Source organism: Canis aureus, chromosome 32 (genome assembly GCF_053574225.1).
Source record: "Canis aureus isolate CA01 chromosome 32, VMU_Caureus_v.1.0, whole genome shotgun sequence".
Taxonomy (NCBI): domain Eukaryota; kingdom Metazoa; phylum Chordata; class Mammalia; order Carnivora; family Canidae; genus Canis; species Canis aureus.
Genome location: NC_135642.1, coordinates 28,776,257 through 28,793,153, shown reverse-complemented (window position 1 = coordinate 28,793,153; position 16,897 = coordinate 28,776,257). Strand labels below are relative to the sequence as shown.

The window sequence follows — 16,897 nt, the reverse complement described above, 5'->3', positions numbered from 1 at the left end:
TTTTAAAGTAATATAAAGCTTCTTAACTGACACAGCTCAGAAAAAGAGAATTTAGCCCCAAAGATTTAATTAATAATTTCAAATTCATTTCAGCAATTAAAACTCAAAAATTCAATTTTGTGATCATAAAAAGCAAAGCATTTGCACTCAAGTTTCACATCCTACAAAGGAAGGAAATATAATGAATGACCCTTAATGGTTCCTTCCATTCTAAAAGTCGGAATCTACTTGAGGAACATATAAAATAGTTTTCTGGTTTATATGAACGTCACAGATGCTCCCAGGGCTTTTGTTTATTAGACAGTGTCTCTGGGTTGTTGGCAGCAAGATAATTAGCAGAAAAAAAGCTTCTGTACCTTATAAAGCAACGGCGAACAAAATTTTATAAAGAATAAAATTGGTAAATGCCAAATTTTTATTTACTTATTCTTATTTTTGTGTTTTTCCTCAAATATTCTTGTTGTGGACCAAGGTCTCAATGACTGCCTACAGACAATGGATTCAGAAAGAAAAATTAATGCAAATCTGCTTCCATTTCTCTAAAAAAGACCACACACCTAGGACACAGGCTCAATTTCCCTTGTCAATAAACAGGGGTTAGAAGTGGTAAAGCAGATTTGAGTACAAAGGTGGGGTAGTAGATAAGGAAGTTGTGAGAGTAAGATCCATTTAGGGAGTTAACTTTGATGGCAGATACCCCTGAAAACCAACAGAAAAGCTCTACTCCTGTTTGACATGGTTCTCTGTCCCAGAACTCACGTTCCTCTTTCCACTTCAAGCTTTTATAACTTGCCAGAGACAGTGTCTCACAGATAAGAAAGAATTCAGTTTCTCCACATCACTGTTCTGTATGTCCACTATAAAGCATCTGTTCTGACAGCTCTAACACAGACTGCTGAGCATAACTTTGAAATAAACAAGATACTGACCAGGCAGATCTCTCTGGAGCCTGTCGAGGATGTGAGGACATAGTCTGAGGCACATGAATATGATGCCCATGACCATAATTTGGGTGCATCCTATGTGGATGGGGTGGGGGCCGTTCATGTGCCCGCCTGGAAACACAGAACACAAAAAGACCACTGGAAATAATTGAATAATTGGTTATTTCTTAATGTAGAAAAAACAATCTAATATTAATATTATAAACTATAAATTAGTAATAAAATTACTTATATAATAAATTATGAAAAGCATAATGTAAAATTATGTAATGATTAATAAGTAAATCAAGAAACCATAACTCCACAAATTCTCAGTGCTCATTTTTTTACAATGCCTCCAATTCAAATATCATCCAAGGAAAAAGGCAATTTTAACATTATCTTCTTTATACCTTCTTTAGAGCAGATATTTTAAATATAGTAACAGGAAATTATTGGGAACAAAATTCTAAAAATTAAACACCCCAGCAAATGCTGCAGGTTCAAAGAAGTTATTTTATGTAAACATATAAGGGAGAAAAATATTTTGTCTTGGTTTTATATTGTAATGACATCCATTTTAATACATAAAAATGATTTTAAGAGAAAAACCTTTTAACTTTATGCATTTTTTTTCAAATACATGCAAGTACATTTAACATATCTGGGAAACTGGTATTAGCTACATTTACACTCCTTATTCTGCATCTCATATTATTGTATTTTCTCTTTTTAGTCTAAAGTCAGCCAAATTTATAAATGTAAATAGTCATAAAGTTCTAAACAAATGGCACTTAAAAAACAAACTATTCCATAGATTCATTCTTACAGTCTAACTCCTGTTTTCTATCAATTTCTAACGTATTTACAGATTTTGCATGTTTAAGCTTAATAATTTAAAACAGGAATTTTCTAGATACTGGAAGATATGAATTTTAAACGCCAATTTTCCATATAAGGAATTACTATACTAGAATGCCAGTTATAGCCAGAGATTCTCAAAATAATCTTACATAACTAAAGGAACAAGTTACCCGTGTGCTAGATCATTAATTAGATCAAGAGTTCTGCAAACACATTCTGAAAGGGGCTAAATGGTAATATTGTTGGCTCTTTAGGCTGTATGGCCTCTACTGCAACTACTCAATTTAGTCTTTGTGGTGTGAAAGACAACACAGACAATACAAGTGTAGCTGTTTACCTATAAAACTCTATTTACAAAAATACACGAGCAGAATTAGACTAACAGAGTATGCTACCATTAATTAGAAAAATCACATCCTGGGGACACTTAGGTGGCTCAGCAGTTGAGCATCTGCCTTCAGCTCAGGGCGTGATCCCGGGGTTCCGGGATCGAGTCCCACATCGGGCTCCCTGTGAGGAGCCTGATTCTCCCTCTGCCTATGTCTCTGCCTCTCTCTCTTTCTGTATCTCTCATGAAGAAAAGAAAGAAAAGAAAAGAAAAGAAAAGAAAAGAAAAGAAAAGAAAAGAAAAGAAAAGAAAAGAAAAGAAAGAAAGAAAGAAAGAAAAGAAAGAAAAGAAAGAAAGAAAGAAAGAAGAGAAAAGAAAAGAAAAGAAAAGAAAAGAAAAGAAAAGAAAAGAAAGAAAAAAGAAAAAAGAAAAGAAAGAAAAGAAAAAAGAAAAGACAGAGAGAGAAAGGAAAAGAAGAGAAAAGGAGAGAAAGAAAAGAAGAAAAGAAAAGAAAAAAAAAAAGAAAAATATCCTAAATTTTCAGAAAGTTCAATTATAGTCTTTTCATGATATTTGGAGAATATTTTAATACATAAGCTTGTAAACAAACTGAGTGAAGGCTATTTTTTCATTGTCAGTTGTTGAAAATTCTACTAGGACTCTTTTTCCCTCTGGCTGGTAACATATATTAAATCTTTGACAACTTTATCTGTTGTTGCCCAGGATCATCATTTTTTTTTTAATTTTTTTTTTTTTAAGATTTATTTATTTATTTATTCAGAGAGAGAGAGAGGCAGAGACACAGGCAGAGGGAGAAACAGGCTCCACACAGGGAGCCCGACATGGGACTTGATCCCTGGTCTCCAGGACCACACCCCAGGCTGCAGGCGGCGCTAAACCGCTGTGCCACCGGGGCTGCCCAGGATCATCAATTTTAACATTTATCTTTACTATGGGATATTGAAGAATCTGATGAACAAGACTGGCTTACAAAAATAAATGACCCTGGGTCATATTCTGAAAATGGTTTCTTTAAATAACGTGATATGAACTTGTTTTGTGAGACTTACAACTCAGGACAACTCAGTAAAGAATTTTCTAGCGAACTGAAGATTTAGTATGGTCACATCACTCCTAAAGACTTTTAGTTTTAAAAACCAACAGAAATAGAAGGAAAAGGAACAGCGTGATCATCTTTTAGAAAACATAATACATACGTTGGATGCTGCATCATCCTCCTCCTTTGAACTTCCATCCTCTGCATCACTTCATGAGGATGCAGTCTCTGTGCTGGGGGTGCCGTGGCTGGAATATGGTGTGAAATTGGCTGGTGTGTGGGAGGAAGATGCTGAGGGATCGGTGCGGCTGTACTGGCTAAATGAGTTGGGGGTGGCGGTGCCACGGGGTGAGATGTTGCATGAGAAGATATCTGAGAATGGAAAGCATGTACAGGATGAGGAATAACATAATCCACTTGAGGTGGAGGCTGAGTCTGAGGAGGAGGGTTTCCATGAGAGTGGGGACAGGCAGAGGCTTGATGATGAAGCGGTCTTGTCAAAGAAGCATCTGTAAAAAAAAAAATATATATAGGCACCATGCTGTTGAGCATACATTGCTGTTATAAATTCCTTTCTTCTAAACAAACATATTAGTACACTTTTAATTTTTATGAATACTTTATTAATACTTGAGTCTGTTCAATTCTGCTTTACAACCTGCTTTCTTCTTTGATTAATCTTAGGTTATCTTTTTATGTCAATACATACAGTTTTATTTCATTCACAGCTTCACAATATTCTATTACAGAAATGTACCAAAATTTATTAAAGAAATCACCATTGATAAAAATGGGAAACAATCCAAATGCCGCACTAAACACCTGTGTATCTAATAATGCCTCTTTTGCTCACTCTTTCATACAGACATGCATATGAGTGCACACACATATATCACTCATGGACAGCTTCTGCGGCATAAATTCCTAGAAGCAGTTCTTAGTCTGAGAAAATCATTTAAACTCAGATGTCAGTTGACAAAATACTCTTCCCAAAAGGTTACCATAATTCATATTTCTGTGAATAGTATACAAGAGTGCCTGATTTACCCTATACTATAACTAAACTTATTAAATGCCAATCTGAAAAAATCTTCTATTTATTAACTACTTATATTTCTTCCCAGAATTGCCCATTCATATTCTTAGGCCATTGTTCATGTTTTTCTCATTGGTTTGTAGGTATTCTTTGTATACATGGAAGGTATGTCATTATAAGGTATAAACATTTTTCCAAATTGTCTTTTGTTAATTTTATTTTACCATATACAAGTTTTTTGCTTTTGTGGAGTCAAATGCAGTAGTTACACTTTTATAAATACATAAATCTTGCTTTTGTTTATGATTACTCATTACAGACCACCATAGAGAAGAAAGGAACTTGCAAGTTCTTTTGGCCAAGACTGCAAAGATACTCCTTTATTGCTGCTCTTCTCTCTCCCTGCACTGTGTCATTTTTCCTGCGCTACATTAAGAAGATGAAGTGGCATATTTGCCAAGAACTTGCAGTGGAAATCAGCCTGAATAAAGATGGCTTCCCCTATTTCTTCATTCTTGGATTCAAAGCAGCCGCTGAAAAGTCTCTCCGAGGAATACACATCTCTCTTACTTTAAGAGACATGCATCTGTTCAAGGAGACAAAATATGTTGTCTCCTCCTTGGATTTCAGTCCCAGTCCCAATTTCATTGTATTTGGAAGACTTTCTTGGAGTATGGTACAGAGGAATGGCCATTCTCTGGTTTCAGGTCAGAAGAATTTCCTTCAATTTTAGTCACTTCTGATTCAGCAGGGGTGAAAGTTATGTAACCATGAACTCATTCAGCCATATTTTCAAAGGATACCTTGCTAGCATGTATTTAAAGGAAATTTTCATTAAGCTCAATATAAACTCTGAGACAATTTTTAAGTGATTTTCTAAACGTCATGTTTTCAAATCAAGACTTTACTCCAAGAAAACTCAGTACTTGGTTATAAAGAGAGAAGTCACTATGTTTTACCACTGTTAACTATCCTTCCTCAAATTCAGAGCATTTTTTTTCCAGTTTCAATTCGAAGTTTTCTATTTCTATAACCATAATCAAGAAATAATACTGACAAATATTACAAAATTTTAAAGTTTTGTTTCAGAATGAATCAATTTAAGTTTAACTCTTTAGCAATCATTTTTTTCAGCTTTATTGAAGTATAATTAACAAATACAATTATATATTATTGAAAGTATACAAGATGACAATTTGACATACATATAACTTTGTGAAATGATTACCACAACCAGGTTCATTACCTCACACAGCTTTGTGTGTGTGTGGTGAAAAGTTCAGCCTTTGTTATAATTCACTGTAGTTTCTAAACAAAATAGATTGCCAACCACTACAGAAAGGTGACATTCTGCATTCCCATAAGCCATCTCTCTCTTCCTTCTCTATTTTTTGTGTTCTTGCCATTAAAACAAACAAAACAAAACAAAACAAAACAAAACAAAATTTGATATTGCTTCCTAAAAGTTCAACATGTTACTTTGACCCAGAAATCTCACTCCTAGGAAGCTACCCAAGAGACAGACTAAAAAACTACAATGTAATCTCAACAGAGAAATGATTTAATACACAACACAATATTATGAGGGTATCGAGAATAACCACCTAGATTTTTAGGGCTAATATGGAAAAAAAATCTAAGATGTACTATTAAAACTTTTTTAAAAAAGAAAAAACTCAAAGAGAAGCAAATAATACACTTATGATCCCACTTTTTAAAAAAGACACACATAAAAAAAAATAAAATAAAATAAATAAAAATAAAAAAATAAAAAAGACACACACATATATATACTTTTGTGTGTAGAAAGAAAAGCTCTGGAAGGTTTTTATAAGCTACAAACAGTTGCTACCTTCAAGATATTCAGATTAGTGGAATGTGAGAAAAGGGCTTTTAACTTCTAATTTTATGTTATTCTGCAGTTTGAACTTCTTACAATGTACACAAGTTACTTTGATAATAAAAGTAGAGCAAGTTTAAATCTAAAACACTTCTTTATTAGGGCATTTAAAAAGAAATGGACTCACTTATAAACTGCTTCAATATATTAGTGGGGGGGGGGACAGAAAACTACACATTTTGAGTTCCTAATAAAAGACAATCAATTAAAATATCAATAGGTATCACAAAACAGCCTAGAGAAAAGATTTTGCCCATTGATCAGTGCTTTGTGAAAGCTCTTCCAAAACCTGTTTTCTAACTTATACTTTATATCTTAAGTTGTATCACTGAAAAGGTAAATAATATTATACCCAGGTTTCACTGTACAAATCCTGGGTTGACTCCAGCTCTATCTGTAAGACTCAGATTTTTTATATTATAGGAATGGAAGAAGATATCTAATGAGATATATAACTGAAAACAATCCCTTGCATGTAATCAGAACAAAAGCAAATGTCCTTGCCAACCTCCTAGCTTACTTCTGGTATGAAAATTCAGTTTTTTAATTAATTTTTTATTAGCCTATAATGTAACAAAGTAGTAAATATGTGTTACATAGCCTAAAAGCACTTCTCATTTCCTATGATACTCACAGATCTCAAAGATTTCAATTTCTTCAGAAAAACTATGTCTGACTCTATTTAATTGCCCACATCAAATGAACAGAGAAATCTTTTTGCAACCGGCCAAGCTCTCTGTGCAAGTATTCTCTCGTATGCCTCAGCTGACCTTCAGAATTCTTAGTCAAAATTTATTTGTTTGTGCCTAACAACTACTAAGCTTTCAAACTGTGTGTTACTCCTAAGGATAAATCTCAATCCCTTAAAGTTTCCTATCATAGGAATCTAAGGTACCATTCAATGTAGTTCAATTTCATATATTAAAATGTAAATGTTAAAATGTAAAAGACAGAAAATATCATACTTTTTATTTTTCTGACCTTTTTAAATAACATCTGTTCTTTTTACCTTAGAAGGCTGTTTGGGGAATGTGGGGTGAAGAGAGGATGAAATGGACAAAATACACCCTGCTCTAAGGTCAAGAAAACACTAAAAATTTATGAATTAGTATTATTGAAAGGTTATTTCATAGAGGAATGTACAAATGCTTCATTTATATGCCTCTAAGTTCTTTGCCTGTTAAATTTATACTTACAAGGAGGTGGCATATAATGTCGACATGATGACAGTGAGGCTTGTGGAGGGGGCTGGGGCTGGGGCTGCGCAACCATGCTGGATCCATAACCATCTATTGATAATGGCTGACTCGGGGCAGCAGCAGCAGCCTGATGGCCAAAGATTGCAGCTCGGGAAGAAGAAACAGGGCAGCAGGGGTCAAATGCAGATGCTCCATGAAAACCACCACTTCCATGACTTCTGATACCATTGTTGCTCAGGTCTACTGGCAATGCCTGCTGTATAAAGAGGAACTATATTTTATCTTTCTAAAGTTTGGTCAAAACACTGTTTCATGTTATATTATAAAAGTACTCCAATTGCAATCTAGAAAAATAGAATCTCTAATAAGTTAAAAATTTCAAACCGGTAAAATTTTCAGTATGAAGACCTATTCAGCACTAAGAAAATACTGTGTACTTTGGATTGTAAAAATTGTAGTGACCATATATTTAAAATCTATAATCAGTTTTTTAAAATCAGGCATAAGATCATGCTACAAGATGAACAAAAATTCATTTCTATATTAAGGTCTAGCTCTCTTCCATTATCTAGATTTTAGAGAGAAAGAAACTTTAAAATCATAAAACATATAATCACACCACTGAAAAGATTAAGGGTTCTAGGTACAAACTTGTCTGTTCTGTTTCTAAACTGTAAATAGCAAACATTAAACTGAAACTCTAATAATACAAACACTATCCAAGATAACAAAGGGTGTGTGATTATTCAAGATGAATGATGAGCTAGCTTTGCCTTATAATAATTTCATTTACAAAAAAATTAGAAATATGATTTTAGGGAAGGTCCATTTACTAAGTTGGAAAAGAAATCAAAGAGTATAGATTCCATGTCTACTCATCAGTAATTAAGATTATTCCCCAAAAGCATTTTGAAAAATCCTAAAACACTTCACTCGATCACAATCTATTCTAGAGTAGATTACAAAAACAGAACTGCTTCTTTGTATCTTAATTTAGTGTTTTAAAAAGATTTTATTAATTTATTTGACAGAGAGAGAGGGAGCACAAGCAGGGGGAGGGGGTGGTAGGCAGAGGGAGATGGAGAAGCAGGCTCCCTGTTGAGCAAGGAGCCAGATGTAGGGCTCAAACCCAGGACCCTGGGATCGTGACCTGAGCCGAAGGCAGATGCTAACTGAGACATCTAGCCACCCTGCCCCTCTTAAGTGATTTTATTTTTTTTTAAGATTTTATTTATGTATTCATGAGAGATACACAGAGAAGCAGAGATACAGGCAGAGGGAGAAGCAGGCTCCACACAGGGATCCCAACGTGGGACTAGATCTCAGGACCACACCCCCGGCCAAAGGCAGGCGCTAAACTGCTGAGCCACCCAGGGATCCCTCTTAAGTGATTTAAATACAAGTCTTTGCTTAGTGTTTAGTATAGCTGTCATTTTAAAAATGTGATTAAAGAAAATAATTTAAAAAAGAAAATAGTAGCATGATGCCATATATGTATTTATATACAAGAATTGTTCAATACTGGAAACTGAGGAGCTAAAGATGAAGAAAACTAGGGAAATGCATTCTTTAGACGCCCAGGTCACCCAGCAGTCCTCAAAGGAACCATTGTGGTCTCTGAACTTCCAATGGACCTCCAGGTTCAAGGGTAACAGAAACAAAAGGAACTCTGAATGCTAAAAGGGAAAGGGGATGATGGCACAGGAGAAGCTATGGGAAGTTGAAAAAGAGCTCCTTTCTTCTTCTAGATCATGTACCTATAACCAATTATGCAAATTCTAGCCTGAGTTGACAAATACATGTATGTCCTTCAACTTGGGTAATAAGGTTAAAAATATTGTAAGACTATGAATTTATAATCCCTTCCCTATTTTGGCTAAGACTTGGCAAGTGGACTGGATTATCAACATACTATGAAGATGAGTAAATTTCCTATCTTTTTCCAGTCAGTGATTAAGAACACTCCCAGCAAGTAAGTTAAGTAGGGTGAATGTCCTCCTAGCAAGAAACTGAGGGTAAAGGTAAATAAAAGTAAAGAATAAAAAGAGAAGGGGGAGGGACCACTAAACCGAAGCCTCTTCACAATACCAACAGTTCATTCAAATCTTGCTCTAGAAGGATAAAGACATAGTAAACAAGATCGGCACAGAAATGGCAAGTATTACTTTACAAAGATCCTAAGCAATGCATAACACTAATTGACCTATTCTCTCAAAAGAGAAAGCTACATCCAAAGGAGTAGTAAGGGCTACAAAGTGTCAAGTGACTACTGCACCTTCTCTGTTGTCAGGCCTAATCCTCCCCAACCCTTGTCTGCCTACCCACAATCTGACACTAATCATAATACATCTACACAATCACAAATGCTCAGATCAGTTTGCTTCTCCCACTCCTCAACTTCCTGCTGTGCCCACACAGATCTCAACTAAAGACTATCAGACATTACCTCATGAGCATGTGGCTGATTTCAGTTTTCTAACTGTCTATATGAGTCTGTTTATATTGTTAAAACTTCACTGTTTCTCCTTCATACCCTCTATTACCACTGACTGCCTGATTCTGTTCTTCAAGTTTTGTGTGCAGTCCAAATATATCTACTTAGAGATAAGTGAATAGGTTACATTTATTTAACAGTGAACAAAACTGTATAAGATTCTACCTGTAATTAACACACTAGGTTAAAAGAAAATACTGCATTCGTATGATCTCTCTCAAACCAGCTGTATTACTTTACTAGTTCAACAACAACAATATTCTGTAAACAAAAGGCCCCATGTTTTGGTAGCTCTTGAACGAATGTAGAAAAAGTCAGCAGATTCATTTCTTCACTGTTTTCCTATAATACTTATAAACCCTCCCTTTCAGCTCATATTTCTAGTGAAAGACAATTTTACTTTTAAGCAGGGCCTTTCATTCAGTCCACTAAGAAGTTTTTCTTGATGTTTCTTCATTCCCAAGAGGAAGAACAGGTTTTAGAGGATCAGTAGATGTTAATATTTAGAACTGTTAGGAGAACCAAAACAGTCTAAAATCTCTTCAATCATATTTCCTACCAAACTCTTTCAAATTTACTCTCGAAAATAGCAGCTTATCTATTGTTTGTTTGGTTTTTCTAAGAGAACATCCCTCTTTCTTATTTTTAATCTGTCAGATCCAGGAAAGATAACTATCAAAATCTTAAAAAATGAAGTATTTAGGAAAGGTCAGGGGATACAGAAAAGCAATTGCCCTGAATTTTCTAGTTTGACTATTTTCTAGTATATGTCAGTTACAGTTTTACCTTAAAATTATGTTTTACTTTTAAAAGTATGTACCCCAAAATATCACAATTATACATAGAGATGACACAGCAGAAGTTAAAACAACACATAATACCTGACCTTCACTTACTCCACATAATCACTGACACTAATTTAATATTATTTGACATTTCAAGCACTCATCATTAATATCAAATAAGTTAATTATAATTTTGTTACTGATAGATATTTCAATTCTCCATAAACTAATAAACACCTCATCTGGCTCTGAGAAACCATGTCACTGGTTTGCATTTGAGAAGGCAGTTTATTTCTAGATAAGTGAAGATATAGGGAGTTCCAGAGTAAAAGGTAGAGGATAAAAAAAAAAAACTAGAAAAATGTTCTTATTTCTCATGAATCAGGTTGACACAGCAATTCCAACACTCTGAAATAAAATTCCAAAGATCAGATTCACCTGTATTTAACTAAAAACCCCAAAAAACATTTCAGAATTTTAAAAAAGTATCACTTCTAATTTTCTACATCCCAGGCCCTCTCAATTAGTTGCAATAATTTAGACCATCAGAAAATCCTAGAGACTTAATAAAAAAAAAGAAACACAGACCACTAAATTGGGCCACTTTTGCAAGGGCAACATATTTATATTTAGTGTATAAAATTCATCCTGAAGGTTGTTTTTCTTTTTCCTCCTGGAAAAAAAGCACAGTTTTTACAAATTAAAAAAAAAAGAAGACCTCATCAAATTCCACATACCTGGTCATGATAGCTGGTAGCAGAACTGCTGTTGGCTCCACAAGGTGCTTGTACTTGTGGAGGTCTTTCCACAGGGCAAGCAGGATCACTAAAGGAGGGAGAAACTGGGACAGCCGGGTGGGGGGTATGATGGTGGTGGTGATGATGCTGAAAATGGTGGCCATGCTGCTGAAAGCAACCTGCATGTGGATGTCCTAATGCATGGTGATTCTGTGATGACCCTCCACATGGTGAGTGCTGGGGACAGCAGGAAGGTAATCTTGGCATTGCAGGAGGGCCAGTTTCTGTTACAGCACTAGAGGCAGTTCTCCTTGAGTCATCTTGAAACAAAAATGCACAGAACAATCAAATGATCAAATATCACTCTGTAAAACATAGGTACTGTATATAAATTAAGCAAATAAGGAATTGATTAAATTTAATCAATTGAATAAATTCAAATCTCTGTAAAGAAAAATGTGATAGCACCACATTCTTAACATGCATATGACATAATTTTGGGCAGTAATCTTCACTAGGATTTTTCTGAAAGCATAAATCCTTCAGGAGGCTCACCTTTACCATGATGGTATGTGGGGCGGGGGGTGTGTGTGTGAGTTTTATTTATATAAGTAATCTCTACACCCAGCATGGGGCTCGAACTTATGACCCAGAGATCAAGAGTTGGATGCTCTTCCAACAGAGCCAGTCAGGTGCCACTACCATGATGTTTAAATATGACAAGAGATAGCCTTTTCCTAGGTCATAATAAACAATAAACTTTAAACTGAATTTTTAAAAATTCTAGTATGTCACGTGAGTCCTTATTTGCAACAAAGATTCTTCTGAGTCCATGAACTCTCTAACACCATAAATCATTTCTATGAAATAATGACTATGTGTTTCTTAAAAATCCTATCTTCTTAAGACATAACCACCCAACTCAGAGAGGTCTTGCTAAGTCTCACTAACCTGACATCCTTTCCCTTCCTCTGCCCTCCAAACTCAGACTTGAAAGAATAGAACAATAAAACTCTAATTTGTGAAAAATTAAAGGTATCTCATAATAATCTAGTGAACTAGAGTTGAAGAATAGGAAAGGCATGGAGTCAGATGTGCTTGAGTTTAGTCCTAAGCCTGTGTAATCCTGAGCAATGTGACTTAGAAAAGTTATTTGACCTCTTTCTTACTGTTAAATGGAACAATAATCATCTTGCATGATTGTTTTTGGAAAAGATGATTCTGTAGGTATGAATCATCTGAGTCTTGGTTATGCTCTCTGCCATATGCCCAGTTATTCTGAAGGCATGCTCTTCCATGCCAGAAGACCTGCAAAAGCACCCCAAGAAGGTCTACCTCAGGGCTTCAGACTTATCTAAAAAACAGCATTTTCTCAAGCTGCATATTATGTACAAACTATATAAAACAGATAAAAATGGAGGGAAGCTTGGCTGGCCCAGTCAGAGGACTGTGCGACTCTTGAGCTGGGGGTTGAGTTTGAGCCCCATGTTGGGTTTAGAGATTACTTAAAAATAAAATATTTAAAAATTATTATTTTTTTTAATTTAAAATACAAAAATTAAAGAGTAGAGGGGTGCTTGGGTGGTTCAGTCAGTTAAGTGACTGCCTTCAGCTTTCTGCTTGTCCCTCTCTGCCCCTCCGGTCGATCATGCTTACGTGCACTCATTCTCTCTCTCAAGTAAATAAATTCTTTAAAAAAAATAGAGGAGTGGAGAGCCCAGAGCCCTGTCCTTATTAATTCCTTTCCCCCTTCTGCACCTGACTCCTGAGTCATCTCCTCAGAGCCCTTAGGATTCTAGAGTACCACTCTTCTAGCCCTATTTCTGGAGTAACCAAGACCAGGGAAACTGCTAATATTTGGCTCACAGAACCTAGCCAATCTCTTCTGGCCCAATGTACTGATTAGGAATATACTAGATACTCACAAATAATATAAAAATCCAACCTAAACTGGCTCAAATAATAAAAGGAATTTATAGGCTCACATAAATGAATCTGGGTGGGGTGCTTCAGGCTCTGGTTGATATGTCTGATTGCAGCAAACCTCCCTGTAATTCTCTTGGGTCTGCCCTCCCATACATGTCCTATCCTGCCTTTCCTGATTCTCTTCTGGGCAAGGTCTGTGATCTAAATCCTGTTAAGCAGTATCTCCATACTAAATCTCTGTACATTTTTTTTTCTAAGTTCCTAGTCTGTCCTATTTGGGCTAATTTCTTGTACTCTTTTGTAAAGGTTCTTTTTTTTTTTTTTTAAGATTTTATTTATGTATTCATGAGAGACAGAGACAAAGAGAGAGAGAGAGAGAGGGAGAAGCAGGTTCCATGCAGGGAGCCCGGCATGGGACTCGATCCCCGGTCTCCAGGATCACGCTCTGGGCTGAAGGCAGCACTAAACCACTGAGCCACCCGGGCTGCCCTTTTGTAAAGGTTCTTAACTTGGAACTAGAATTCAGGAATCTGTGACCTTGGATGGAAAAACAAATCCTAATTTTTACTAATTTCTAACTGCCTCCTGGAATCAGTACTACCTTGTTAGAATCAGTTGAGAGGTTAAATATTACAAGTAACTTGTAACTACAACAACGACAAAGGTGACAAGATGTTTTATTTTTTTAAGCTCTCTCTCTTTTTTTAAGATTTATTTATTTATTTGAGAGAGAGAGTGTGTGTGAGTTGGAGGAGGGGCAGAGGAAATGGGGGGGGGGGGAGAGAATCTCTAAAAGATTCCTTGCTGAGTGCAGGGCCTGACACGAGGCTCAATCTCACAACCCTAAGATCATGACCTGAGCCAAAATCAAGAGTTAGATACTTGGCCAACTGAGCCACCCAGGCACCCCATGGTGTTTACTTTTAAAAGATAAATTACAGCAGATTCAAAGTCAATTATATAATTATGTCACTTTCATTCCAATTTTATTTTAAAGACTTTATTTATTTAACAGAGAGAGAGAGAGAGAAAGCACACAAGCAAGAAGAGCATCAGGCAAAGGGAGGAGAGAGAGAAGCAGGCTCCCCAAGGAGCAGGCAGCCCAATGCGGAGCTCGATCCCAGAACCCTGGGATCAGGGCTTGAGCTGAAGGCAGGTACTTAACTGACCAAGTGACCCAGGTGTCCCTCCAATTTTCTTAAATAACCTGGACAAAGTTACAACTAGCTTATCAGGAATAGATCATGATTGTCTATCTTAGCTATACTGAATCAAACATTAACTATTTTCCATATGCTGTAACATCTATAGCAATAACTATTACAGTAGCTTTACCTCCAGCAACATTTTCAGGGTTTTTTTTTTTTTTTTTTTTTATGACAGGCACGCAGTGAGAGAGAGAGAGAGAGAGGCAGAGACACAGGCAGAGGGAGAAGCAGGCTCCATGCACCGGGAGCCTGACGTGGGATTCGATCCCGGGTCTCCAGGATCGCGCCCTGGGCCAAAGGCAGGCGCCAAACCGCTGCGCCACCCAGGGATCCCTCATTTTCAGGGTTTTATCTCAGCTCCCATGACCAAGTATTGCACAAATGAACATCATTTATTGTGTTACTTCATAAAAAATTATCAGAAACCTCTGGAACACCAAATCCATTCAATGAGTAAGCTAAGTGACCTTCATATAGTTCCTTCCAATTAAAATACTTTATTTTTATAAATCCAGCTATTTGGGGATTATGTATAACTTCAAATTTTAGGAGAGGAGTGTGCAGTCAGAGCAAAAGATGTGTGGACTAGTAAGGCTGTGAACAAAGTGATAGATATGATACTCATTTGTTCAAAAAGAAGTTGTCCTCTTTTTCTTCAAATATTTCTAATACAAAAATCAGAGTGAGAGAAGAGGAAGCATAATGACTACAATATATTTACAGCTGAACACATATTTAAAGGGTCATATCACTAACGATGTGGCTTCAAAAAGAAGACTGACCTTATAGTTCTATTTCTTAGGGTACAGTTTTGGCTTCCAGTTAAATTAATAATATATTTTCCTGGAATGCAGAACCTCTTTGTTGCTTAAACAGGCTGGTAACCCAAAGTAAAGGCAACTGAATTTCCTCTTGTTCGAGAGTGACTGACCAAGGAAACTACCATAAATTAGAAGTGAAATACTAAGATCTGATCAAGCAAATAAAACATTTCCTTTTTATTAAAGTTAGCTCAGAAAGTGTCCACTAAAAATGAAACAATAATAAACCTGCACCAGAGAAATTAATTCCATAGCCCAGTGACATCAAGCTGGTTAAGATACTTTCATTGTGATTCTAGCATGATTATTGAGATGTATTCATTCCTCTGGCAAGCATTACACATAATAATGGTACTGGTAAAGGATCTATTATATAAGGCACTGAAAAATACAGTGGTGAAAAATTAAAGTCCTGCCCTCCACTCCTTTTTAGTAGGCTTCACATACCCAGCCTGGAGCCCAATGGGGGACTTGAACTCAAGATCCTGAACTCATGACCCTGAGATCAAGACCTGAGCTGAGATCAAGAGTCAGATGCTTAATTGACTAAGCCATGCAGGCTCCCTGAAAGTCCTGGCATTTAAAATAACTTATTTTGATGTTGTCTGCCTCTGTTGTTTTATCTCTAGCAACTAGAAACAGGCCTGTACAATGTAGGTGGTTTAATAAGCCCTTGCTAAATATAAGTTTACCTCTCAAGGGAAAAGAGGCATGTATGGAGCTAAGTACTATGAAGAGAAAAACTTGATCTTTAATCCTTAAGGAGATCATCATCATCAAATATGGAAACAATTTAAGATATAAATCAACCAGCATTAAAATAGAAGCACTGGGTTCTAAAATAGTATAGAGCAATGTTGTGCCCCAGGGAACATCTGGGGATACCTAGAGGGGAAGTGGTACTACTGGTATTTAGTAGGTAGAGGCCAACAATGCTGCTAAATATCCTACAATGCATGGGGAGCCCCCCATAAAAAGAACTGCATAGCACAAAGACAACAGTGTCAAGACGGAGAAATAAAGGAAGAGTACAGGCTCCAAGCCAGACTTCCTACTTTTGAATACTTGGTTCCACTATCATTTAACCATGGCCAAGTTACTTCACCTATAAAATGAGAAGAGTAATAATAGACTCTGCCTCATAAGTTATTATAAAAAAATAGAGTTAATGTAGATAAATCATGGACCAATATTACGAGCTCAACATAACACAGATGTTAGCTATTATTATCCACTAGAACATTCTGTTAGGGCAGAAAATTTGTTTTCTTTCCAGTGCCTAGAACAGTGCCTGATTTATAGTGTGCAATCAATAAATATTTGAATAAATGAATATATAAGATACCATGCATGCATAAAGTAAAAAGCACATGGAAAAGTCAAGATATATGATGAGCTATTTGGGGTGTTTGGAGTTTGAGGTGGTTGCAGAATGGTCGTCCAACGGAGAGAGGTGTCCAATAGGCAGCTGGATATAAAAATTTAAAACAAAGAGAAGGCTCTAGAAACACAAATGGAAGGTCACTGGCATACTGGCAGTAGTTGAAAACACATGCAGTTATGAGACGGGCTAGTGAGAAAGGATAAGAATAGAGTCCTGGGAGAAAACAAAGATGCGA

At 36.1% G+C, this 16,897-nt stretch overlaps 1 protein-coding gene across 9 annotated transcripts in view; it reads right to left on the bottom strand.

Annotated features, from left to right (window-relative positions):
• Positions 1 to 16,897, bottom strand: part of RNF111 (ring finger protein 111) — a 95,018-nt gene that overhangs the window by 9,424 nt on the left and 68,697 nt on the right. For 4 of the 9 annotated variants that reach the window (XM_077881280.1, XM_077881282.1, XM_077881281.1 and 1 more), the window contains 4 exons: positions 11,324 to 11,643; positions 7,305 to 7,563; positions 3,333 to 3,681; positions 930 to 1,082 (listed from right to left, as the gene is read on the bottom strand). In XM_077881280.1, coding sequence (XP_077737406.1) covers positions 930 to 1,082; positions 3,333 to 3,681; positions 7,305 to 7,563; positions 11,324 to 11,643 — 1,081 coding nt within the window. The remainder of the gene's footprint in view (positions 1 to 929; positions 1,083 to 3,332; positions 3,682 to 7,304; positions 7,564 to 11,323; positions 11,644 to 16,897) is intronic. The other 5 variants (XM_077881278.1, XM_077881283.1, XM_077881279.1 and 2 more) reach the window with 3 other exon arrangements.